General features: G+C 34.9%; 1 protein-coding gene across 11 annotated transcripts in view; it reads left to right on the top strand.

The window, feature by feature from the left end:
• The window catches only part of LOC147828441 (histone demethylase UTY-like), a 258,477-nt gene that overhangs the window by 173,138 nt on the left and 59,206 nt on the right, over window positions 1-26,133 (top strand). For all 11 annotated transcript variants that reach the window (XR_015450784.1, XM_087209914.1, XM_087209917.1 and 8 more), the window contains 2 exons: window positions 5,359-5,546; window positions 6,448-6,589. Coding sequence is in view for 10 of the 11 variants with exons in the window: in XM_087209914.1 (XP_087066040.1) it covers window positions 5,359-5,546; window positions 6,448-6,589 (330 nt within the window). In the remaining variant the exon portion in view is untranslated. The remainder of the gene's footprint in view (window positions 1-5,358; window positions 5,547-6,447; window positions 6,590-26,133) is intronic.

The following is a 26,133-nucleotide window of genomic DNA, read 5'->3' as shown; positions in this document are numbered from 1 at the left end:
AAGAGACAGGGCCTGGTGGGATGTCATTATGGAACCCTTCCATTTTCTGGCTTCCTGTCTTGCCATGCGATCTTTCCCTCTCTTGTGCCCTCCCACCAAAGATCATCTTGAAAAACACAATTAGTATCCAAAAACTTGACCTCAGAAGTAATTAAAAATATCAAGTTAAAATAATTCCTGTTTTAATTACCTCAAGGTTAAATGACTGATTTACTCTAACTTCTGGAAATTCCAGAATGCCCTTAAAAATTTTTATCATAATGTTATTTTCCTTATGAAATATTTCTCCTGAAATTTATAATTTCTGTAGTTAATTTATAATCATACATAGAAATCATTGTTTTGAACTTTGAAAAAATATTTGATGTTTATGCCTTCATTGATTTTCTTGTTTGCTTTCTTTCTCTCCTTTTAAAAATATGTGTAGTATATAGGAAATTGGAGCTAATGTTTGCATGGAATATTTGTAACTTTTCCATTTCTTCTTCCTTCTTTATGTCTTTTGACTCTTAATCACAACTCTTTAAAATTTAGAGAAAGCATAATATTTTATCTTTCAGTTTCAGCCTTTTGTAGACTTAGATTAAGAAAACAATACTGCTTTTCACTCGGGGGATTGAACTCAGGGCCTTTGTACTAAGCTCCATTCCCAGTTGTTTTGTTTTATTTATTTTAAGTTTGTAGGTTTATTTATTTTCTTTTTTCTTTTTAAGATAGATTCTCACTAAGTTGTCTTAACTGTGTTTTGAATTTGGGAATCTTTTGCTCAGCCATTCAGAGTGCTATGTGCAGCATTTTTAGGAGCAAAGAAATGGAAGAGAATAAGATTGCATTTAGATAATCCCAAAACACTTTTTCCCCACACTTTTAAAGAAGAAACAGAAAACAAAGGTCATTTGTAAATATTTAGAAATATTTCTACTGTATAAATTTCTTCTTGATAAAAATTTGATGTAAAATGTGTCACTAAATGTTTTATATAGAATGTATATATAGAATATTTATATAGATATAGAATACATCAGTGTATTTACAGTAATTATAATAGGAGTAATATGATAAAGGAGAGGAATAAAGCTGCAGTTTAAAAGAGGAGGCATCACAATCTTGGATTTGCAGTTATATTACAAAATTACAGTGAAAACAACATCGTGTTACAGGCAAAAAAAGAAACATGGATCCATGGAACAGAACAAAGAATGCAGAAACAATCCTAGTCTCATTCAGCTATTTGATTTTTTGACAAAAGGACCAAAAATATACACTGGAGGAAAGAGAGCCTTTTTCATAAATGGTCTCGGGAGAATTGGCGATCCCTATGTGCAAAATTGAATCTAGACCAAAATCACACTGTGTACTAAACTTAGATTCAAAATGGACAAAGAACTAAGCACTCCTGGATGATAAAATAGGAAAAACTCTTGAAGATACAGATTTAAGTAAGGCCTTTCTGAACAACACTCATTGATACAAGAAATAGCATCAAGAGTCAATAGCTGGGATCATACCAAATTTAAAAGCTTCTGCCCTACAAAGGCAAGAACAAATAGAAGAGATAGCCTTCAGAATCAGAAACAGTTTTCTCCAGCTACAGTATTTCTCAGAAAACTAATATCTAAAATATATAAAGAATTAAAAAGAATTAGACTCACCCAAATAAAAGACCCAATTTTTGAAAAAGGGCTTTTGAAATGAATAGACACTGATGAGATGAAGAAATACAAATGGCCAATAAATACATGAAAAATATTAATAATTGCTAGAAATTAAAGAAATGCCAGTTAACAACACTGAGATACTATTTTACTCTAGATAGAATGAGTATCATCAAGAAATCGTGTAGTAACATGCTAGCAAGTCTGGAGGGAAAAAGAAACCCATGTACATTGTTGATGGCAGTATAAACTAGTGCCGTAGTTATAGAAATCAGTGTGAAGATTCCTCAGGAAATTAAAACTAGAAATTCCATGTGATCCAGCTATTTCCTTGCCAGGTATCTTTCTGGAAGAGTTACAGACATCACATTACAGCGATACATGTATATACTCCTGTCTATAGCAGCACAATTCATAATAGCTGAATCTTGGATGAAGGGATAAAGAAAATGTGATATTTGCATACAGTAGAATACCATAAAGAAGGATAAATTTAAATCTTTTTTTGTTGTTGTTACTGGGGATCAAATTCAGCTCCTTGTGCTTGCGCAGCAGGCAGCGAACTGAGCTAAATCCCTGGCCCTTTTAAGTCATTTTTAAAAAAATGAATACATCTTCAGACCATAATGTTAAGTGAAATAATTTAGACCTACAAACTTAAATATTGAATGGTTTCTCCTATATTGGAAACCCAAAATATAAATAAAGAGCCAAACAAAGATAGGTAATAGTATATAGGGAGAGAGCTTTTTAGAAAAGGAAAGGGATCAAGAGACAGAGGTAGAAAAGAAGGGAGAAAAAGGGAACCAAAACATAATTGAGTTGTATTATGTACATATTCCCCTTTCTTACAAGGATTGTAGTTGTTATAGAATGTAAACATAAACTAATAAAAAGTAAAAACTGAAAAAAATAAAATTAAACATCTGTGCCATTTGTGGTGCTGATGTGTATGTGTGTGTATGTGTTGTTCTTTTATAAAAGAAGCTCTTGATTATTTTTATCAGCTACATTATAATCAACTAATTTCTAAAACCATGTAGAGATAACATTATGTCCCTGGTCTGTCTTCTGTTTATGGTCAGAACAGCAATAGAGGAAGAGTCTGACTTTGGTTTTTTTCATCACTGCCATTCTGCCACTGTTTTAGAGTAAGAATTTATGTGACTTGATATAACCCTTACCCATCACTTGCTTTTTGCGATGCCTGCTGTGTTAGTCACCTTCCTTATAGTTCAGGCATAATGCCCATCACCCACAAGTTACAGGAGGAGAGGTTTAATTTAGCTCTTGGTTTCAGAGGATTTGATACCTGGTTAACAGGCTGTAAGGCAGGAACATGATGGTGGAAATGCATAGTGGAACAAAGGTACTTAAGTGAGGGATTACTGTATATATAATTCCTAAAGTAATGCCTACATGATTCACCCAGACATGCCAAGAAGCATGCCTCACAATCTTCTTGGTATTTCTCAATTTTGTCAGATTGTCAGGATTAATCATCACAGTCCATCCCTTTGCCAATTTGACATTCTAACATGGTTCTTTAAACCATACTTAATCTCCAAATAAAAATAATAATTTATTTTGTGTAACATAATACATCTAACCTGTATAGATCTGAAAACACAATTCCCCAACATATCAATACTTGAAAATGTTTCAAAAATTCAAGTCATTCTGAGATTGAAAACAAACTCTTAACTGAGAACTTCTGTGAAAATATAAAACAGGTTACATAATCCAAGGTACAGTAGCACAGGATAAACATTCTATAGTATCCCCAGTGGGAGGAATGGAGGAATAGAAAAGAATCAGACCAAAGCAGGACCAGAACCCAACAGGACAAGCCTTACATTCTACAGCTCCACATCTGCCATCCCACCCATGTGTTGGTAAAATGTGAGCTCCAAAGGGCTTTGGCTTCTCAGGCTGGCTCCACTCACAGTTTTCTGCTTACCTCAGTAGCCCTATCACATTACTGGCACTTAAGACTTCATGTGGTCTCCGGTGTTTCTTTAGCTTCATTCCCACAGCTAAATATTCTGTGTTCTCAAGGCATCCTTGCCTGATCGTTGAAGCCTTTTGAAATCTGAATGGAAGCCTCCCTGACCCCCAACTCTTGCACTCTGTATGCCAAGAAAAATGCATACCACATGAATGATGCCAAAGTCTGCTGTCAGCAGGAGCAGCAATCTGGCCTCTTTGGACCATGCTGCAGCAGTCTGTGCCTGGAGGTCTGAATGTGATGAAATGAATCCCAAAGAAATTCTTATGGAGGCTGTTTTTGAGCAAGGGTCTTAGGGACTCTTCTGAAGAGAAGGCTTACACTTTTCCACTTAGGATCCTGTGATAGGTGGGGACTTGCTGGTTCCTAAGATTCCCTCAAGGCCTCTTTCTTCTTAACCTTGTACAAATCATTTCTTTTTTCTTTTTTTTTTTTATGGTGCTAACCTCTACAGCAACCATACTTACTTTGGCCCTGGTTCCTCTGGTTCCTTTTGGGCAACAGTTTTAAGTTTAAAATTTTTTTTCTACTTTGCTTTTGTCCCTGGTTCTCACTGGAAATTTGGATAAAACAGCCAGCAGTACCTGTACTGTGACCTTAATGTCGAGCTGGTTTGAAATTTCATCCACCAGATCAGGTTACTGACTTTAATGTCATTCTCCTGCAAAGCTTCAGACATAGGGAATCGTAGACACCTGCCAGTAGCCTGAGTATAATACCCATCACCAGCTGCCAATGGAATCCTTGTTGAGGCTAGCCTGCCCTGCCTACATTTCTGTTAGATTCCTACCCAGCACTATCAGGCTCTGCTTATAACATTCTATGGCAACTGTAGTCAACAGCTCCAAACACATCCTGCAAACCACAGCAGTCTTTTATACAATTGGGTTAGTTAGATACACACCTAGCAGTGACCCCACTTCTCATGTACCAGTGTTCTGAATTAGCTTTCCCATTGGGCGAGAACCCAATATCTAGCACCCACAACATTAAAGGAGAGGATTAATTAGCTCATAATTTTGGGTGTAGTCAGTATATTCTCCACAGGCTCTTCGTGAAAATGGGCAGTAGAAGAATGTTGGATGGTTCATGGTGTCTGGAAGGAGAGCTGGAGAGCAGTTCCAGAGAGGAATGGGTAACAAACCATATATAGTATCCAACTTTATGCCTTAATATTATCTACCAGAAACAACTAGAAATGTGTCCACCAATGTGCTCGGTGTTTCTTTTTTTTTTTTTTTGTACTGGGGATCGAACTCGGGTCCTTGTGCTTGCGCAGCAGGCAGCGAAACCACTGAGCTAAATCCCAAGCCCGTGCTAGTTGTTTCTTACTCCAATCACGTTGACGTACAAGGATTAATAGTCATACTTTTAAATACCAACAGGTTGTTCAGTAATGAATCAAAATCACCTCATTAAAACAAAAGTTAATACATTGAACTATAACTGGAAACATTAAGACTTTGGGACAGTAAGTTGAAAGTTACAGTACCTGATAAATCAGCCAAAATTTATATGCAATTTATTTTTAATTTTGACCCTTTTATATTGAAATTTTCATTGTTAAAAAACATTTCTAGCTGCAGTACTTTTGTGAATGGAGTAAATGCTGATGTCATATTTTAAATTTTGGAGATTATCTTCCCATGTTTTAAACAGTTAAGCCAGCATATTGTTTCTTTTTCTCACCCCTAGAAATAATTTGAATTTCCTAATGAATTCTTGGTGGCCCAACCTTGAAGATCTTTATGAAGCACATGTTCCCGTGTATAGGTTCATTCAGCGGCCTGGAGATTTGGTGTGGATAAATGCTGGCACTGTGCATTGGGTTCAGGCTGTTGGGTGGTGCAACAACATTGCATGGAATGTTGGTCCACTTACAGGTATTTTAAATAATCTACTAATGGTTTTTACATTTTAAAGGATTCTTTCTAATAGGTATTATTTTTCAGTTGGAAAATAACTCGCTAAAAGTGAGAAGTCTTATACGGAGGTTAAATTCAGATTTACAGTAGTAGCCTAAGCCAGGCACATATGCAATGTCAGCACATTAGAGCCGGAATCATAAGAATTGACATGAGCTCAAGGCCAACCTGAACTGCATAATGAGACCTTGTCTTAAAAAATAAAATAATATTTTTAAATGGCAGTTAACATTTTAGTAGATAATAAATACATTTCTCTGTAGATACAGAAGATGTATTTTGATACTTGAAGAGTATCATATTTTGTTTTTATAAAGCATACAGGTTATGGAAGAGTAAAGTGTAGCCATTATTCTTTTTTTTTTTTTTATTCTTTGCAATATTGGGATCAAACACAGGGCTTTGGGCATTCCAGGCACTGAAATACATTTCTAGGCCTTTAGTGTTATACAACATGCCTTAGTTTTCAAACTGTCTAATATATATAAGCTAAAGAATCTGGGCTTCCGTCACTTGAATTAAACCTCCACTTAGCACTGTTAACTTTGTGAGTTTGGGCAGTTTTTTTTCCCTCTGTAGCATTCCATTTCATTATCAACAAAATGGGTTGAAAAAATAAAGCTTTGAAAGAATGAAATATATAAGCTGTAAAATCAAACTAGTATCATGTCTCATGAACTGTGAATGCTTTTTAAATGATACATACGATAGTCCTAAATCACCATTGCCTTAAGACATACTGATGCAGTGTTTTAAGATTTTTCATAATTGGTATTAAAGTTATAAACTAAGATGTGATAGTTTTTTTGCCTGTTATTTGTATATTATTTTGTTTTATTAGTTTGTTTTTTTCTCCTAGCCTGCCAGTATAAGTTGGCAGTGGAACGATATGAATGGAATAGATTGCAAAGTGTGAAGTCAGTAGTACCCATGGTTCATCTTTCCTGGAATATGGCACGAAATATCAAAATCTCAGATCCAAAACTTTTTGAAATGATTAAGTAAGTACTCTCTAAAACTATTGTAGTTCCATTTTTTGAGACAGAGTAATTCTTTGTTATTTTTTTCCGTAAAGAAAGAATTGCATTGGCATCAAAAGACAGAATTGACCATAAGGCTTATCAAAATTTTATTAGAACACATATCTTAAAAATATTTTCTTTCATTCCAAATACCCCAGATTTTTATGCTACAAGGAAGAAAAGACATGGATAAATTTGCATGAGTAAAATCACAAATTCATATTTTCCCTGTGTTCTGGTAAAACTCATTTCCTAGAACTCCACTTGCAGTATTTTAATGTTTTTATTATTTATGTTAATGATGTAAGTGAAAAAAACAGGAGTTATCAAGACTTACTATAATTTTAGTTCCTTGAGATGTAGGTTATTACTTGAGAACACTCTTTTTAAAATGTAGGTGTTTATTGCTATAACCTCAATAATGTTTTTCTTGTATAGGTTTAGATATTCGGTGTTTTTGTATTTGTCTCTAGATGGTTAAATGTTTACTAATTTTGCACTTTCACCAAGTGGTTTTTCAATAATATGGTGTTTAGTTTTACATTTTTGTAAATATTCCCATTCCCATTTTTTTTGCACCGTTAATTTGTAGTTTAACATAGTTTTGGTTCGAAAAAATTTTTGGAATCATTTCATTCTTAAATTTTTAACATTTCTTTGTGACCTGATTTACCTATCCTGAGAATGCAGTGTATGTGCTTGAGAAGAATATGTCCTCTTCTGCTACGGGGTGCATAGTATTTTGTTACAAATTGTTCTTTGAGTCATCATTTTAATTTCAATGTCTAGCTGGTTCTTGAATGTATTATCAGAAGTGGGGTATTGATATTTAATGGTATTATTGTATTGTCAGTTTCTCCCTTCAAATCTTTCCATATTTACTTTCTGCATTTAAGTGTTCTAATATTGGATACATATTTACATTTGTTAGTCTTGAATGAACTGTTTTGTTACTATGTAATTACTTTTATATCTCTGGAGACAGTTTTAGATTCGAGAGGTATTTTTATGTTTATTGTTTCCCTTTTTAAAATTTTTAAATGTTTTTCCATTAAGTTTATTGGTACATTTTAGGCATACAGTACAGTTACATTCATCATTGGGAGCTTGTACTTTTACATGATGTATCTTGGTGGAGGGGTTATTCTGCTTTCTTTTGATCACTATTTGCTTGGAATGTGTTTTTTCATTCTTTCAATCTGTGTGTCATCTTTAAACTAAGGGAAGTGTCTTGTAAACGGTATATTCCTCCATTTTGTTTTTTAGCCCCCAAAGGCCCTCGCAGTTTATTTTATTTCGTTAATATAATTTGCTTACACATGGTAATTATAAGAGAGAATTTAACATTACCATTTTAATTGTTTTCTCTTTTGAAGTTTTCAGTATTTCTAAACTGTTTCTTTGTTTTTTGATTTTTTTGTACGTAACTGCTATAATATTTGTCTCGTTTTTAATAGTTTTTTTAAATTGTGTCTTTAGCCTTTCAACAAATAGCTTATAGTAATACTCTTCTATTCTTAATCCATTACAAATTAACTTCAAAGGCATACAAAAATATTATTCTCCTCACACAGTTCATATTCTTATCAGTTTGTTTTTCTAAAGTAATTATTAAACTGATCATGAATATTTAAAATTTATACATTTTAACATGGTACCATGTTATGTTCCATAGATACATTACTTAGGTCTTTTTGGGACTTTTTTTTTTTTTTGTACTGGGGATCAAACTTGGGTCCTTGCGCTTGCAAGGCAAGTGGCGGAACCACTAAGCTAAATCCCTCATTACTTAGGTTTAATGTTGAACATTTTTTCCCCTTAAATATTTATCACTTATTTCGGTGAAAACTCAAAATCTAACCCTTTAAAATGTACAGTACATAATTGCTATCTATAGTCCATCTTGTGCAAGATCACACTGGAGCTATTGTCTTCTGTCCAATTATAAGTTAGTCCCCACTGATGTCTCTCCACCCCACACACCACCCAAAACACACTGTACAATTTGTAGTCACCATCACTCTACCTACAACTTTTGAGAGCAACCTTTTTAGATTCTATAGATCCATTCACATGTGGTACTCATCTTTATGTGCCTTATTTCATGCAATACAGTTCTTTTCTTTTTTTTTTTTTTTAAGCTCCATCCATGTTGCCAGTGACAGGATTTCAGTCTTTTCTATGGCTTATATAGCGTTACATTGTGTGTATATGTATCATATTTTTTTATCCCCTCATCTGAGGGACACTTAAGTTGTTTTAGTTTCTTGACTGTTGTGAATAGTGTTGTATTAAATGTATTGAAGCTCAGGTTCTTCAACATTTTGATACCATTTTCTTTGATTCTATTCCAAGGATTGGAATAATTAGACTGTATGGCAGATCTATTTTATGTTTTCAGAGGAACATTTCATATTGATTTCTCTAATGGCTCTACTTAATACATTTTTCCAGCAATGTGCAGAAGTTCCCGGTTCTTTGCATTCTTACCAACAGTAGTTACCTTTAGTATATTTGATCTTACTTATTTTGTACTGGGGTGAAGGGCTGTCGCATTATAATTTTGAATTTTATTTTCCTGATTTTTACTGATATTAAGAATTTTTTCATGTTCCTCTGAACAAATTTAATGACAATGTGTGTAGATCTGTTGCCTATTTAAAATTTTTTTTTTCTAATGAGTTTTTTATAAGTTCTACATATCAACTAATTTTGAGTTTATGGATACTTCTTTACATTTTGTAGGTTGTCATTTCACTCTTTTGATTTTTTTTCTTTGCAAATACAAACTTTTTAATTTTCTGAAATCCCATTTGTTTATTTTTGGTTTTATTTCCTGTACTTTTGAGTTCCTATGAAGAAAAAAAACTCTCCTGATTCCAGTATTTTGAAGTGTTGCCACTGTTTTCTTGTAGTAGTTTCATAGGTTCAGGTCTTCAATCTATTTTGACTTGACTTTTAACTAGTGAGGGATAGGGATTTGGTTTTCATTTTTGTTTATGGGAGTGGTGAGTGTTTCTATAATCGTTTACTGAAAATACGTACTTTCTTCAATGCATATCCTTAATACTTTTGTCAAATATTTGCTGACTATAGATACATGTGTGTATTTATTCCAGCCTTTCTCTTTTATGACATTGCTCTATATGTCTTTTTTGCCAGTATCATTGTTTATTATTTTTTTGTTGTTGTTCTCATCTTTTATTTTTTGAGACAGGGTCTCATTGTATTGCCCAAGTTGGCCTTTAACTTGAGGTCTTCCTTCCTCAGCCTCCCTGGTAGCTGAGCTTATAAGATGTGTGCCACCAACCTACCTCACTATGCTGGTTTAATTATTAGAGTTTTGTTAGGTTTTGACTTCAGGAAATCTAATGACTCTTGGTTTGATATTTTTGCTTAAAATGGTTTTGGCCATTTTTTTCTCTTTTTTGCTTACTAAGTATTGAACCTAACCCTTAAAAAACATTTATATTTTGAAGCTAGTATCTCACTAATATGCTCAGCTGGGGCTTGAACTTTCAATTTTTGTCTCAACCTTCCAGAGTGCTGAAATTACAGTTGTGCACCAGCATACCTGGCGTGACCATTCTTTTTTTTGTTTTCTGTGTTTTTGTTTTCTGGTTCTGTAGATATTTTATACTTGTACATTCTAATTCTGTGAAGAATGCCAGTGGTATTTTGGTAGCTATTGAACTGAACCTGTAAGTTGCTTTTGGTAGTAAGAAAATTTTAATGATACTAGTTCTTGAAATCCATGAACATGGGGTGTCTTTTCACTTTTTTTTCCTTTGGTATACTTTTTTGTATTTCTTTTATGAATTTAAATTTTTCATTGTTAAAATCTCTGACTTCTTTGGTTAAATTTATTCTTTGTTTTTGTGAGGGATAATAAATGGATTGCCTTGTTGAAGAATTTTCCATTGGCTACCCTTTTTTATATATTGGTTTTGTATTTAGCTTGCTAAATTTATTTATTCTAGTCATTCTTTTAAAATATTGGGTATTTTCTATTTATGTATGATAAAATTACATGCAAAGAGTGACAGTTCAACTTGTTTTCAAAAATGGATGCCCTTTATTTTTTTCTCTGGTCTATTTGTTCTAATTAGAACTTCCTGTCCCATGTTGAACAAAAGTGATTCAAGGTCCTGGGATTTAGCTCAGTGGTTCTGTCGCCTGCCTCACAAGCTCAAGGTCCTGAGTTTAATTCCCGGTACCCCTCCACCACCAAAAAAAGTTATTCAAATGTATGTCCCTGTATTTCAGTTGTTAGAGAAAAAGCTTTCAGGCTTTCCCATTTAGTATTCAAATCCATGAGTGTTCAAAATTATTAAAGGGTGTTGAAGTTTTTTGGATGCCTTTTTAACATCAACTGAAATGATTATAAGGTATCCATAATAGCATTTGTCTTTTATATTGTTGATAGAGTATACCATATTTATTGATTTTTATATACAGTAATTATCCTTGCATTGCTATGATAAATCTCATTTGATAATGATGAATAATCTCTCACATTTTTTCTTTGGTTTGAAAGAATTTTATTGAGTGTTTTAAACTCAGTTTTATCAAAAATAATGGAGTTTTGTTTTCCCTTTTGTTTTGTCAAGCCTTTCTTTGGTTTTGTTAACAAAACAATGCTAGTCTCATAGAAAAATGTGTTTGAAGAATTCTGTCCTCTTCTATTTTGTCCTGAGTCAAGCAATATTGTCATTAGCTTTTTAAAAAAATTTTTAATGTTTCAGCAGTAAAGCCATATGGTTCTATGTTTTCTTTGATTGGTTTTATTATAATTCAGTCTTGATGGTTATGATTAGAAAGTTATGTATCCTGTTTCTTCATGATTCAAAGTGGTGAATGTGTATGTTTTGAAATTTACCCAGCTCTCTCGTGTGTTGATGCATAGTTATTCATAATAATTCTCTAATAATCTGTTTTATTTCTGTGGTTTCAGTTGTAATGTCTCCTTCTCATTTCTGGTTTTATTATAGTCTCATTCTGTTTACATAGTCTAGCTAAAGATTTGTGGATCCTCTTTATCCTTGTAAAGAACTAGGTATTTACTTCATTGATGTTTTAGTTCTAATTCATTTATTTGTGCTCTCATCTCTTTTATTATAATTAATGTACACAGTAATTCTACAAATTAATGAGATTCCCTGAGATGTTCCTAAACACATATGAATTGTACATTGATTATGACTCATCAGCTCATTCACCCACCTTCCTTCATCTTCCCAGTCCTTAGTGATCTCTTTTTTACTTTCAGAATTAACTTATTTATTTATTTACTTACTTACTTACTTACTTTTGAGATAGTCTTGCTTTGTTGTTCAGACTAGCCTTGAGCTCACTATTAGCTCAGGTTAACTTGTAGTGATCCTTCTAACTTAGCCTCATGAGTGCCAGGTTATAGACATGCACCTTCATACCTTCTCCTCTTCCTTCCCTCCATCTCCTTCTGCTCCTTTTTTCCTTCTCCTTTCTTCTTCTTGTGTTTCCCTATATGAAAAAAAAAAAGCTTGTGATACCTGTCTAGCTCATTACACTTAACATGGTATCTTCTAGTTCTATCTTTTCTCCTAGGATTTCATTCTTCTTTATGGCTGAAACAGATGTAATATATATTTTTTTCTTTATTCATTGATTTGTTTATGGCCGTTTGAGCTGATTCCATATCTTAGCTATTGTAAATACTACTCTAATAAACATATGCCAGTATCTCTTTTGTGTAATGAAAAGTATCTCTTTTCATGTCATATGTTCATTCATGAATATGTATAATGAATATACATCACAAATGTATATCAAGAATATATATTATTAATGTATCATGAATGCATATATTCAGAAATGTTATGTCTTGATTGTATGGTAGCTCTGTTTTCAGTTTATTGAGGGACCGGACCTCTACTGTTTTCTGTACTGGTATACTACTTTGTGTTTTTATTAGCAGTAATAAGGCTCTCATTTTTCCTGCATCTTTTGTTATTTTGGGGTTTTTTCATTATAACTAGTATTTCTTTGGCGTTTTGAATTGCATTTTCCTCATGACTAATGATATTGAACATTTTTTCAAATATATTCTGCTATTTGTAGTCTTTTGAGAAGTGTCTGTTCTGATCATTTGCCCCCTCGCCTTTGGATCACTTGTTTAAATTTTTAAAAATTTCTTTTATATCCTGCTTATTAACTTTCTGTCAGATGAATAGCTGGCAGATTTTTCTCCAGCTCTCTTAAGTTCTATGCAGAAGCTTTTTGTTTAATGTAATCCCATTTTACTTTTTTTTCTGTGCATTTAGAGTCCTGTCCAGAAAATCAGTGCCTGTACCAGTATCTTGAATCTTGTGTTTGAGAGTTGCAGGTCTTCCATTAAGATCTTTGATCCATTTTGAATTTGATTTTTTTGTTGGGGGCGGATACTGGGGTACTGGGGATTGAACTTGGGATCTTGCGCTTCTGAGGCAGGCGCCGGAAAATCCCCAGCCCTTGAATTTGATTTTTTGTATAGGGTAAAAGGAGTCTAGTATTTATATTATGTTTTCTCAGCACTGTTTTTGGAAGAGGCTGTTTTTTCTTCAATATAGCTTGATATTTGTACGAAATTACTTGACTATGGATGTGTTATCTATTTTGGGGTCTTCTTGTTGGGTTCCATAGGACTACATCTCTGTTTTGTGCAAATACCATGCTGCTTTTATTATGGGCTTATTATGTAGTATGTTTTGAATATTATTTTGCCTGCAGTGTTCCTCTTTTTATCAGTGATTCCTTTGTCCATTTGGGGTCCTTTGTGCTTCCACGAATTTTGGGATTGTTTTGGGAAAAAAGTCTATATAAAAAAGTGTTAGGTTTATTATCTAGTTCTGTGAAGAATGTTATTTTTATTTTGATTGCATGAAATAAGCAGATCACTTTGGATAATACAAACATTTTTAATAATATGAATTCTTTCAGCTTTTTAACAATGGAGATCTTTCAATATTTTAGTGTCCCCAGTTTTTTTCTTCAGTGTTTTAAATTTTATGGTAGAATATTTCACTTTTTCAGTTAAGTTTATTCTTACTTACCAGTTGTTAGTGTTTTATTTGGGGAATATTTAAATAAGGTTGCTTCAGTGATCTCTTTCTCAGAAAATTCATTTTTGTGAAAAACTGCTGATTTTTATGTGTTAATTTATGTATCCAGCTATTCTACTGAATTTGATTGTCAGTTCTTAAAGTCTTTTGGTAGTGTTGTTAGGTGTTCAGAATCATATCACCTGTAGAAATGAATAATTTGACTCTTTTGCTGTGTATATACTTTTTATTTATCTTCTGTTTAATTAATCTGGCTAAAGTTTCTAGCATTATATTGAATAAAAATGTTCAGTGTGAACACTCTTTTCTCTTTCCTGATCTAATAGGAAGTGCTTTGTTTTCCATTCAGCTTGCATTGGGCTATGGTTTGTCATATATAACTTTTATCATGCTGAGGCATAATCATTATTTACCTACATTCTTTTGGACTCTGATCTTAAAAGGGTACTGAATTTTAGCAAAAGATTTTTCTGTATGGCAATGACCATGTAACTTTTATCCTTTCTCTTACATATGTGATATATTGTATGCATTGATCTCTGTATTTTTTAAATTAATTTTATAGGTGCATTTTAGGTATACAATATAATGACATTCATCATTGGAAATTTGCAGGTTTACATAATCTCTTCTGGTTCTTATTTTTTACCCACATTCCCACCCTCCTTTCAACCCTTCCAACCCTCCCTATTTACACACTTTGTTTCCATTTTTTCATTTTCTCATATTAATTCCATTCCCTTCTTTCCTTTCTCCTACCCCTCCCACTTTCACCTTTTCCTTTGCCCCTTTTCTTCCTATTTCACATAATCAGTTATACATTTTAATCTTTATTTACACTTTCAGTTTCTCATACTAGAGAAACTGTTTGGTATTTACACGTGTGTCCTATATATTTTACTTAAGAGTATCGCCTCAGTGTGCAACCATTTAGCTACAAATATCTCTAATTTCTCATTTTTAATGGCTGAATAGTAATCCATTTTGTTTTTTTTAAACCTCACATTTTCTTTATCCACTCTCCAGTTCTTGGGCAATTGGGCTGCTTCCAAGTGTTAGCTAGTACAAATTGTGCTACTATGAACATGCATTCACATATATCACTGTGATATGTTTCATTTAACTCTTTGGGGAAGATATATAACAGAGGAATAGCTGGATCAACTGGGACTTGCAGTCCTAGTTCTGTGCGGTGTCTCCATACTGGTTTTTTTTTTTTGGTACTGGGGATTGAACTTGTGTCCTTGCGCTTGCAGGGCAGGTGGCAGAACCACTGAGCTAAATCCCTGGCCCTGATTTCCACAGTTGTTGCAACAATCAACACTCCCACCAAAGTGGAGCAGTGTTTCTCTTTCCCCACAGCCCCACCAGCATTTATAATTAGTTTATTTCATGATAGCAGCCATTCTTTCTTAGGTGAGGTGGAATCTCAGCATTCTATTCATTTGCATCTCCCAAATTACCAGTGATATTGAACATTTTTTCATATGTTTATTTACTAATTCTACTTCTTTGTCTGAGACATAGCTGTTTATTTCAGATGCCCATTTTTGGATTGGGTCTTTATTTGTTTTTATTTTATTTTATTTTTTTTAAATTTAATTTAATTTTTATTTATTTATTTATTTTTTTGGATTGGGTCTTTAAATTGGGGAGGTCTGATTTTTTAAAGTTCTTTATAGATTCTACACAGTAGAACTTTGTCTGAGGAACAGCAGGGAAAATTTTTTCCCACATTGTGGGTTGTCTCTGCACACTGCTGGTGGTTTCTCTTGCTGTGCAGAAACTTTTTAATAAGAGATCCCACTTGTTGATTCTTTGTGCTAGTTCATGGGCAACTGAGGTTTTGTTCATAAAATCTTTTCCTACACCAGTGTCTTCAAGAGTTCTACCTAACCTCTGTTCCAGCCGGTTCAGTGTTTCTGTTTTCATATGGTGATAGATAGAGATCTAGAATTAATCTTCGGCAAGTTGAAATCCAATTTTTCCAGCACCATTTATTAAAGGGGCAATCTTTCCTCCAGTGAGAGTGTTTGCTCCTTTGTCAATGATGAGGTGGCTGAATGTGTCTGGAGTTGTTTCTGCATCTTCTAATCTATACCACTAATCCTCAGGTCTGTTTATTTGCCAGTACCATTCTGTTTTTATCACAGTAGTTTTGTAGTATAGTTTCAAGTTGGGGATTGTCATACGCCCTGCCATGTCTCTGTTGCCCAAAATTGCTTTTGCTCTTCTAGGTCTCTTCTTGTTCCACATGAATTTGTGGATCATTTTCTCAAGGTCTGTGAATTATGCTGCTGGAATTTCAATTGAAATTGCATTGAATCTATATAGTAGTTTTAGAAGTATGGCCATTTTCCCAATGTTGTTTCTCCCTACCCAGGAGCAAGAGATGTCTTGCCATTTTCTGATATCTTCAATCTCTCTTTTCAGTGTGCTATAGTTTACAGAGAAGAGGTCTTTGATTTCTTTTGTTAGGTTGATTCCTAGGTATTCCATTTTTGTGGATGCTATTGTGATAGGAATTGTTTGCCTTATTTCTCTCTCAGCGAGTCTTTTGTTCATGTAGAGGAAAGCTATTGATTTTTGTGTGTTGACCTTGTATCCAGCTACTCTGCTGAACTTGGTTATTAAGTCTAGAGGACTTTTGATGAGGTTCTTGGGATTTTCTATATAGAGTATCATATAATCAGCAAATAATAACAATTCCTTTTATTTGTTTCTCTTGTCTAATTGTTGTGGCTAATGTTTCCAAAACTATATTGAACAGAACTGGTGATAGTGGACATCCTGGTCTTGTTCCTGATTTTATTGTGAAGGATTTCAGTTTTTGACCAGCTCTTGGTTTTTAATAGATGGCTTTTATCAGATTGAGGTAGAGGGTGTCAATTCCATTTTTTTATATTTTTGCTGTTGTTGTTTGATTTTTAATATTTTTCCCGTTAAGTTTATTGGTACATTTTCAGTATAAAATACAGTTACATTCACCATTGGGATCCTGTACCTTTACATGATGTATCTTGGTTCTTTTTCTTTTCCTCTTCCCTTTCCCTCCCTTCACCCCCTCCACCCTTCCCTATTTGCAAAGACTTTGTTTCCACTTTTTCCTTTTCTCATATTTTTTCTTTTCCCTTTTTTCCTTCCCATACCCCTCCCACTCCCCTGCACCTTTAGACCTTTTCTTCCTGTTATACAGTATCAATTATACATTTTTTAAATTACACTATCCAGATCTAGGAGATATTACCACAGATTTTACAGAATATAAAAGGATATAGAAAGCATATTTCAAAAATCTGTTTTGAAATAAATTTGACAACTTCTAAGAAGTACCTTGGAAGACAAGTTAATGAAGCTAACTCTGGAGGAAATATAAAATTTGAATAGCACCTATTAAAGAAAGTATATTCCTAGCTTGAAAATCTACGTATATGACAACAGCAGGCTCATACATTTTAACTGATAAATTATATCAAACATTTAAAGCAGAAAAAAGATGGAACCCTTCTCCCCTTGTTTTAGGAACTCAACATTGTGTTAATCCCAAAACTGGATAAAGATGATAGAAGAAAAAAGTATGAACATAGATAGATAGAAATTTGTTTAACAAAACAAACTAGTAGAAGTCAGGTTTGGCAGTATGAAGAAAGTGGTTTTGTTTTAGGGATGGCATTGGGAGATCCACCCCCAAAAGTCATCATTTTAACAGAGGAAAGGAAAAAGCCATATGATCCTGTCACTAGTTGGAGAAAAAGTATCGGAGTAAATTCTACAGCTGTTCATGGTCAAAGCTATCAGGAGACTAGAAGTAGACTAGAACCTTCTCAACAGATCAAAGACAGGTACTCCATACTTCCAGCGAGAGTGCCTTACATGAGTGGAGAAGATACAATGCTTTCTCCTTAAGGTGGGGAACAAGGACACATATGCTTACTCTTTATCTGACCATTAAACTTTGAAACCTAGGACCCACCAAAACTGTCTGGCAATAAAATGACACAATTAGGATAGGATTGGCAAGATAAAAGCAAAATCTTTATATGTAGATGAGATGATTATCTACACAGAAAATACTAAGAAATCTCTAGGAGCCCCTAGAACTTGTATTTGAATTTAGCAGGATTAGAAAACACAAGGTATATATAAAAATTCAGGTTTGCGTATACTTGCTATAAATGAAGAATTGGATATTGAAATTTAAAAGTTATGTAGGAGTACAAAGGACCTAGAAAAGTTAAAAAAACAAAAACAGTGTTGGAGGACGTTTAGTACCTAATTTTAAGACTTCTTCTAAAGCTACAGTAATCAAGGCAGTGTTGATGTAAGGAAAGACATATAGAGCATTGCAGTAAAACAGAGAATCTAAAAATAGAACCACACATATATGGTCCACTGAGTTTGAAGAGATCTATGAACCTAAATATGAAAGCCTAAAAGTATAAAACTTTACAAAGAAATTATAAGGGAAAATATTTATGAATTCAGGGAAGGCAAGAACTACCTAGGATACAAAAAACATGATGTATAAAAAAAATTGATAAATGAGATTCCATCAAAATTTAGAACTTTAATTGACATCATTAAAATGAAAAGATGTCCTTAAACAGATCATATTTACAATACATATAACCTCTAGGCAGAATATATGAAGAATTCTTAGAGCTCATTAATAGACAATCCAATTAAAATGTAGACATAAGAAGATGATAAATAGCCAGTATAGCACAAGGAAAGGTGTGCAACTCTAGAATCAGAAAAATACTAATCAGTACAATAACAAGACTGAATTATACACTCATTAGGGAGATGAAGTTAAAAGTTTTAAAGGCCTTGTCATGACTTTTTCTTTTTGTTGGATTCTGACCCTTTGCGTTTAATTTGTCACGGCCAATGGATTCCTTCTGCTGGGTTTCCTGGGGTTGTGATTCTCATTGTCTTTTCTTAGAGTATTGTCTAGAAATTTTTGGAGTGCCGGCTTGGTAGTCATGAAGTTCCTGAGGTGCTCTTTATCATGAAAGTATCTTATTTCTCCATCAATTTTGAAAGATAGTTTTGCAGGGTACATCAGTCTGGGTTGAAGGTGTTTTCTTTTAGGGCTTGAAATACATCACTCCAAGCTCTTCTTGCCTTGAGGGTTTGCATTGAGAAGTCTGCTGTGATTCTGATGGGCTTTCCTTTGTATGTGATTTGTTTCTTTTCTCTCACTGCTTGTAGAATTTTGTTCTTCCGTTGGATTTCTGGAATCCTAACTATTATATGCCTATGTGCAGATTTGTTTTGATCAAGGCTATTTGGAGTCCTATATGCCTCACTTATCTGTATGTCAAGTTCTTTTCCCCTCCTTGGGAAGTTTTCTGCCATCACTTCTGTGAACAGTTTTTTTATATCATCTGCACACTTGCCTCTTTCTTCATTGACTCCAGTCAGTCTTATGTTATTCTTCTTTCCATTGTCTAGCAGCTGCTGGATAGGTTTCTCAGGTTCCTTTACAATTTTAAAGCAGTTTTTCTTTTCCTGGTCACTAATTGCAATCTTTTCTCCTATATCTGAAATTCTATCCTCCCATTGGTTCATTCTGGTGCGCAGACTTTCAGTGGAGTTTTTAATCTCCTGGAGATCTGTTTGCATCTGTTTTATGGATTCCATTTGTTTCCTATGTTGGGATTCCATCATGTTCCTCAGCTCCTCTCTTTTTTTATCTATGTCCTCTCTAGATTTACTAATCATGTCTTGCACCTTGAGCAAAATCTTTAGTGTTATCTGAGTAATTATTTCTGATTTCATTTTTCCCAGATACTCTTTTGTTGCTTGTTCAGAGAGTCCAGGTGGTTGAATATCAGATTGTTCCATCTCATTTTCCTTTGGGTTTGCTGTAGGTGATACAGACCTCTGCTTTTGAGGCTTGTTTATGTGTCTTCTCATTTCTATTGGGGGCGGGGGGTGCTTCTGGCACCGGTATGGCTCAGCTTCTCTGCCCTAGGAACTTGGGATGACAGTGGGGGGAGCTTCCTTCCAGGTTCTGGGACCAACTCACCTTCTCTGCCCTAGGAGCTTGGGATGGTGGTCGGGAAGCTTCCTTCTTGGTTCTGGGACCAGCTCAGCTTCTCTGCCCTAGGAACTTGGGATGGCAGCCTATTGAAATTTTTTGTAGGGTTTTTTAAAATCATAAATGTGTGTTGGATTTTGTCAAATGTTTTTCTGCATCTATTGAGATGATCATATGGTGTTTGGCAATGACTCTATTGATATAGTGTAAATATTTATTGATTTGCATACATTGAACCCTCCCTGCATCCCTGGGATGAATCCCTTGTGGTCAGAGTGTATGATCTTCTTGATGATCTTCTGCATTCTGTTTGCCAGAGTCTTATTTAGGATTTGCCCGTGGTTCTCTTTTTTAATTGGTTCTTTCTCTGCTTTGCAGATTAAAATGATGCTTGCTTCCAGGAATGAATTCAGGAGTATTCCTTCCCTTTCAGTTTCATTGAAGAGTTTAAACAGTAGTGGCAGTAGTTCCTTGTAGGGAACAGGGGAAGGGGATGTTACCAGAACCTCTGCAGTAAGTCCTAGTCTCCTGCAAGCCACGGCAGCACACGGCAAATTACAGGAAAGGTAGAAAAATGAGACTGAGAAGAAGCTGAGTTTTGGGTCTGATCAGTGCTGCTCTGGGCAGCAAAGACAAAAGCCCCCTAGCTTGCAGCACCTTTTATTCAGTACATGGGGAAACAGATGTAACAAGTGAAAATGCAGAGTTCAGTACTTTACATTGGGATAAACAAGACTGGGATATAAAGACTGCGGGGGGGGGGGGGGCGGCAGTGGAAATCTAAGGACAATGAGGAACTATGCAGATGAAGATTTGGTTCCTCCCTGGTGTCTCCTGCAGGTGTGGTCTTGTCCTGGAGATTTAAAGCATCTGGGGATCACTGAGGTCTCAGTTGTGACTCAAGGCCAAAATGCAATTATGTTTGGAATGTCGTGGCTGGTCTGTAGGAAGGATAACTAGGCCTACTCAAAAGACTGTTTCCTAGACTTATGTAGCATTGCTCCCAACAGTTCCTCTCTAAATTTCTTATAGAATTTGGCAGTGAAGCCATCAGGACCCAGGTTTTTCTTTCTTTCTTTTTTGTTTATTATTACTTAAATTCTTTTATGGTACATTTTAGGTATACAACACAATTACATTTATCATTGGGAATTGTACCTTTACATAATGCATCTTGGTTCTTATTTTTTCCCCATTCCTAGCCCTCCCTTCACCCCTTCCCCCGTTCCCTATTTTCAAAGACTTTGTTTCCATTTTTTCTATTTCTCATTATTTTTCCTTTCCCTTCTTTCCTTTCTCATGCCCCTCCCACTACCCCTACCCCTTTGGACCTTTCCTTCCTATTTTTCATTATCAGTTATTCATTCTAATCATTGGTACATTTTAGGTATACAATATAATGACATTCATCATTGGAAATTTGCACCTTTACATAATCTCTCTTGGTTCTTATTTTTCACCCTTGCCCACCCCTCCCTTCAGCCCCTCCATCCTCCCTATTTGCAATGATTTTGTTTCCGTTTTTCCATTTTCTCATATTAATTCCATTCCCTTCTTTCCTTTCCCCTACCTCTCCCACTTCCCTTCTCCTTTGCCCCTTTTCTTCCTATTTCACATTACCTATTATAAATTTTAGTCCTTATTTAAACTTTCAGTTTCTCACACCAGAGAAACTATTTGGTGTTCATGCCTGTGTGTCCTATTTATTTTACTTAAGAGTATCACCTCGATGTGCATCCATTTACCTATCAATGTCTCTAATTTCTCCTTTTTGTGGCTGAATAGTACTCCATTTTATTTTTTAAAAACCACATTTTCTTTATCCAGTCTCCACTTGACGGGCATTTGGGTTGTTTCCAAATTTTAGCTATTACAAATTGTCCTGCTATGAACATGGATGGACATATATCACTATGGTATGATTCTTTTAATTTTGGGGGGAAGATACCCAGCAGGGGAATAGCTGCGTCAAATGGGACTTCCAGTTCTAGTTCTCTGAGATATCTCCATACTAATTTCCACAATGGTTAAACCAGTGTGGACTCCCACCAGCAGTGTAGCAGTGTTCCTCTTTCCTCACAGCCCTGCTAGGATTTGTTATTGGTGGATTTCATGGTAGCAGCCATTCTTTCTGGAGTGAGGTGGAATCTCAGCATTGTGTTCATTTGTATCTCTTGACTGACCAGTGATATTGAAGATTTTTTCATTCTTTATTTGGTATTTCTACTTTTTGGTCTGAGAAATGTCTTATTTATTTCAGATGCCCATTTTTGGATTGGGTCTTTGCGTTTGGGAGGTCTGATCTTTTTAAGTTCTTTATAGATTTGAGATAGTAGACCTTGTTCTGAGGAAAAGCAGGTAAAGATTTTTTCCCACATTGTGGGTTGTCTCTTCACACTGTTGGTGGTTTCTCTTACTGTGCAGAAGCTTTTTCAGAAAAAGAGATCCCACTTGTGGATTGTTTCTGCTAGTTCAGGGACACTGAGGTTTTGTTCATAAAATCCTTGCCTACACCAGTGTCTTCAAGAGTTCTTCCTAACCCCTGCTTCAGCTAGTTCAGTGTTTCTATTTTAATATTTAGATCTTTAATCTATTTCAATTTTAGTTTAGTGCATGGTGAGAGATATAGGTCTAGTTTTAATCTTTGGCAAGTTGAAACCCAATTTTTCCAGCACCATTTATTAAAGAGGCTATCTTTCCTCCAGTGAGGGTGTTTGGCTCCTTTATCAAAGATGAGATGGCTGAGGGTGTCTGGCATTGTTTCTGCATCTTCTAATCTGTTCCACTGGTCTTCAGGTCTGTTTCTTTGCTAGTACTCTGCAGTTTTTATCACAGTAGCTTTGTAGTATAGTTTCAAGTTGGGGATGGTGATACCCCCTGCCAAGTCTCTGTTTCCTAGAATTGTTTTTGCTATTCTGAGAACCCTGGCTTTTCTTAGTTGGAAATTTTTTATTATGTTTTCAATTTCATTGATTGATATTGGGTTATTTAGAATTTTTAGATCATCTTCGTTCAACTTTGGTAATTCATACATATGTAGAAATCTGACTGTTTCATCTCTGTTTTCCATTTTATTGGCATACAGTTTGTCGAAATAGCTATTGATGGTCCTCTCGATTTCTGCTTGATTCATTGTAATTTCATCCTTTTCATTCCTAATTGCATGGATTTGGGCCTGTTCTTTCCTTTTTCCTGATAAGGTTGGCTAAGGGTTTTTCAATTTTGTTTATTCTTTCAATCCATTCTTGGCTTCATTGAGTTTTTGTATTGTTCTCTTAGTCTCCATTGCATTGATTTCTGCCCTGATCTTTATAATTTCCTCCCTTGTATGAGCTTTGGGTTTGTCCTGCCCTTCTCTTTCTGGAAGCTTGAGGTTCAGCATCAGGTTAATTTGCCTCGCTCTGGCTTCCTCATATGGGTATTCACTGCTATGAATTTCCTTCGTAAGACAGCTTTCATTGTGTCCCATAGATTCTGATCTGTTGTGTTGTTATTGTCATTTAATTGCAGGAACTGCCTGATTTCTTCTTTAATTTCCTCTGTGACCCATTGGTTATTCAGAAGTGTGTTGTTCAATTTCCATGTGTTTATGAAATCCTTATGGTTTCTATTGCTGTTGATCTTCAGATTCATCACACTATGGTTTGATAATATACAGGGGATAACTTCAGTTTCTTTGCACATACTTAATCATGTTCTATAAGTGAGTATGTGGTCTATTTTGTGTGGCTGAAAATGTGTGCAGCTGAAAAGAATTTGTATTCTGATTTTCTGGGGAGGAACATTCTCTAAATTTCTGTTAAGTTCATTTGTTCAAGAGTTTGAGTTCTGTTAAGTTCATTTGTTCAGGAGTTTTTGCTTGGTTTTTGCCCAGCAGATCTATCTGTGACAGTGGGGATTGAGGTCCCCCACTACTATTGTATTAGTGCTTATTTGATTTGTCATGTCCATTAGTATTTGTTTTATATAATGCACTAGTGTTTGGTGCATAGATATTTATGATTGTCATCTCTTCCTGAATTGTTCCCTTTACAAGGATGTAGTGTCCTTTTTTGGCTCTCTTAGTCAATGTTGATTTGAAATCCATTTCATCTGTAAAGAGGATACCTACTCCTGCTTTTTGGGGCGTTCCTGTTGCATGAAATATTGTTTTCCACCATTTAACTTTCAGTCTGTGAGTTTCATTTTTGTATGTGAATGTGTGTGAGTCCTTTCTGTTTTTTACAGCAATAGCATATTAACATGCATAATCTTTTTCATCTTATTTTCTTGTTAATCTCAATTCTGTTTTCCCATCAGAACAAATAGATCTTTTCCACCATTTTTTACTCCTTTATTTTATTTATTTTTTTGCTTTAATTCTTTTATTGGCACATTTCAGTTATACAATACGTTTACATTTATCTTTGGGTGCTTGTACCTGTACATGATGTATCTTGATTCTTATTCTATCCCCATTCCCCCTCCACCCTTCCCTATTTACATAGACTTCGTTTCCATTTTTTTCTTTTCTCATACTTCTTTTTCCTTTCCCTTCTTTCCTTTCCCTTATGAGTTTCTTTTTGAAAGTGTGTTTCTTGTATGCAGCATATTGTTTGTTGGATCTTGGTTCTTGACCCATTCTGCTAGTCTATTTCATTTGATTGCTAAAATTGAGACCATTAACATTGAAGGTTATAAGTTGTCCATATTGATTTGTCATTTTCATGAATTTTTCTTTTTGTTGGATTCTCCCCCTTTATTTTTAATTTTCTTATCATGCCCAGTGGATTCACTTGACTGGGCTTCTTGGAGTTGTGATCTTTGTTGCCTTTTCCTAGGATAGTGTCTAAAATTTTTTGAAGTGCTGGTTTGGTATTCGTGAAGTGCCTAAGGTGCTCTTTATCATGAAAATATCTTATTTCTCTGTGAATTTTAAAAGATGGTTTTGCAGAGTACATCAGTCTGGGTTGGAGGCTGTTTTCCTTTAGGTCTTGCAATACATCACTCCAAGATCTTCTTGCCTTGAGGGTTTGCATTGAGAAGTCTGCTGGGATTCTGATGTGCTTTCCTTTGTATGTGATTTATTTCTTTTCTCTAACTGCTTGTAGAACTTCATTCTTTTGAGTTTCTGGAATCTTAACAATTACATGTCTAAGTGTAGAATTTTTTTGATCAAGGCTATTTAAAGTCATATGTGCCTCAGTTATCTGTATGCCAAGTTCTTTCCCCCTCCTTGGTAAGTTTTCTGCCATCACTTGTGTGAACAGTTTTTTTTATGTTGTCCGCACTCTGTCTTGTTTCTTTGTTGACTCCAATCAGTCTTATGTTATTTTTCTTTGCATCATCTAGCAGCTGATGGATTGATTTTTCATTGTCCCTTACTATTTTAAAGAGATTTTTCTTTTCTTGCTCACTAATTGCAGTGTTGTCTTCTATATCTTAAATTCTGTTTTCACATTGGCTCATTCTGGTGTGTAAACTTTCAGTGGAGTTTTTGATCTCAAGGAAATCTGCTTGCATCTGTTTTGTGGATTCCATTTGTTTCCTATGTTGAGGTTCCATCGTGTTTCTCAGTTCCTCTATTTTTTTCATGTGTCCTCTCTGGATTTATTAATGACATCTTGCACTATGGGCACAATCTCTGCTGTTATCTGAGAAATTATTTCTGATTTCATTTTTCCCAGATCCTCTGTTGTTGCCAGTTCTGTGAGTCCAGGTGGTAGAGTATCAGATTGTTCCATCTTGTTTCCCTTGGGGTTGCTGTAGATGATCTGGAAGTCTTGTTTTGAGATTTCTTTATGTGTCTTCTCTCTATGGGTGAGGGGGGCAGTGTGTTGCTGGAGCCCACATGGCTCACCTCCTCAGGGCTAAGGGCGGTGATATGGCTGCCTGGAAAGCACACTTCCTTGGTGCTGTGGTTGTTGCTTTGGTTGCACAGCAGGCTCCTTCTTGGCTATGGGGGTGGTTCTGCTCCTTGGCTCTTGGGGTGGTGATATGGCTGCCTGGAAGCTCCTCCTCAGTGCTGGGGCCATGATTTGTATATATAGAAGTCTCCATTTTGGTGGAATGAACTCAACTTGATGGTAATAAATAATTTTGTGTGGCATAACAAACAAAAAGCTCATGCAAGAAAGGAAATTATAAAGTTCTGAGCAGAAATCAATGCAATAGAGACTAAGAGAACGATACAAAAAATTAATGAATCAAAGAGTTGGTTTTTCAAAAGAATAAACAGATAAAGCTTTAGCCAGCCTTATCAAAAAAAAGGAAAGAAAAGGCTCAAATCCATGCAATTGAGAATGAAAAACGTGTAATAACAACAGACCCAGCAGAAATCCAGAGGATCAATACCTACTTCGAGAACCTGTACTGTAATAAAATGGAAAACACAGAAAAAATGGACAGATTCCTAGATA

The sequence above is a fragment of the Heterocephalus glaber genome, unplaced genomic scaffold (genome assembly GCF_053883595.1).
Source record: "Heterocephalus glaber isolate CG9 unplaced genomic scaffold, H.glaber_assembly_v1.0 deba00001072, whole genome shotgun sequence".
NCBI classification, from domain to species: domain Eukaryota; kingdom Metazoa; phylum Chordata; class Mammalia; order Rodentia; family Bathyergidae; genus Heterocephalus; species Heterocephalus glaber.
Note: the sequence above shows the minus strand (reverse complement) of the source record. Positions and strands in the feature narration are given on the sequence as shown.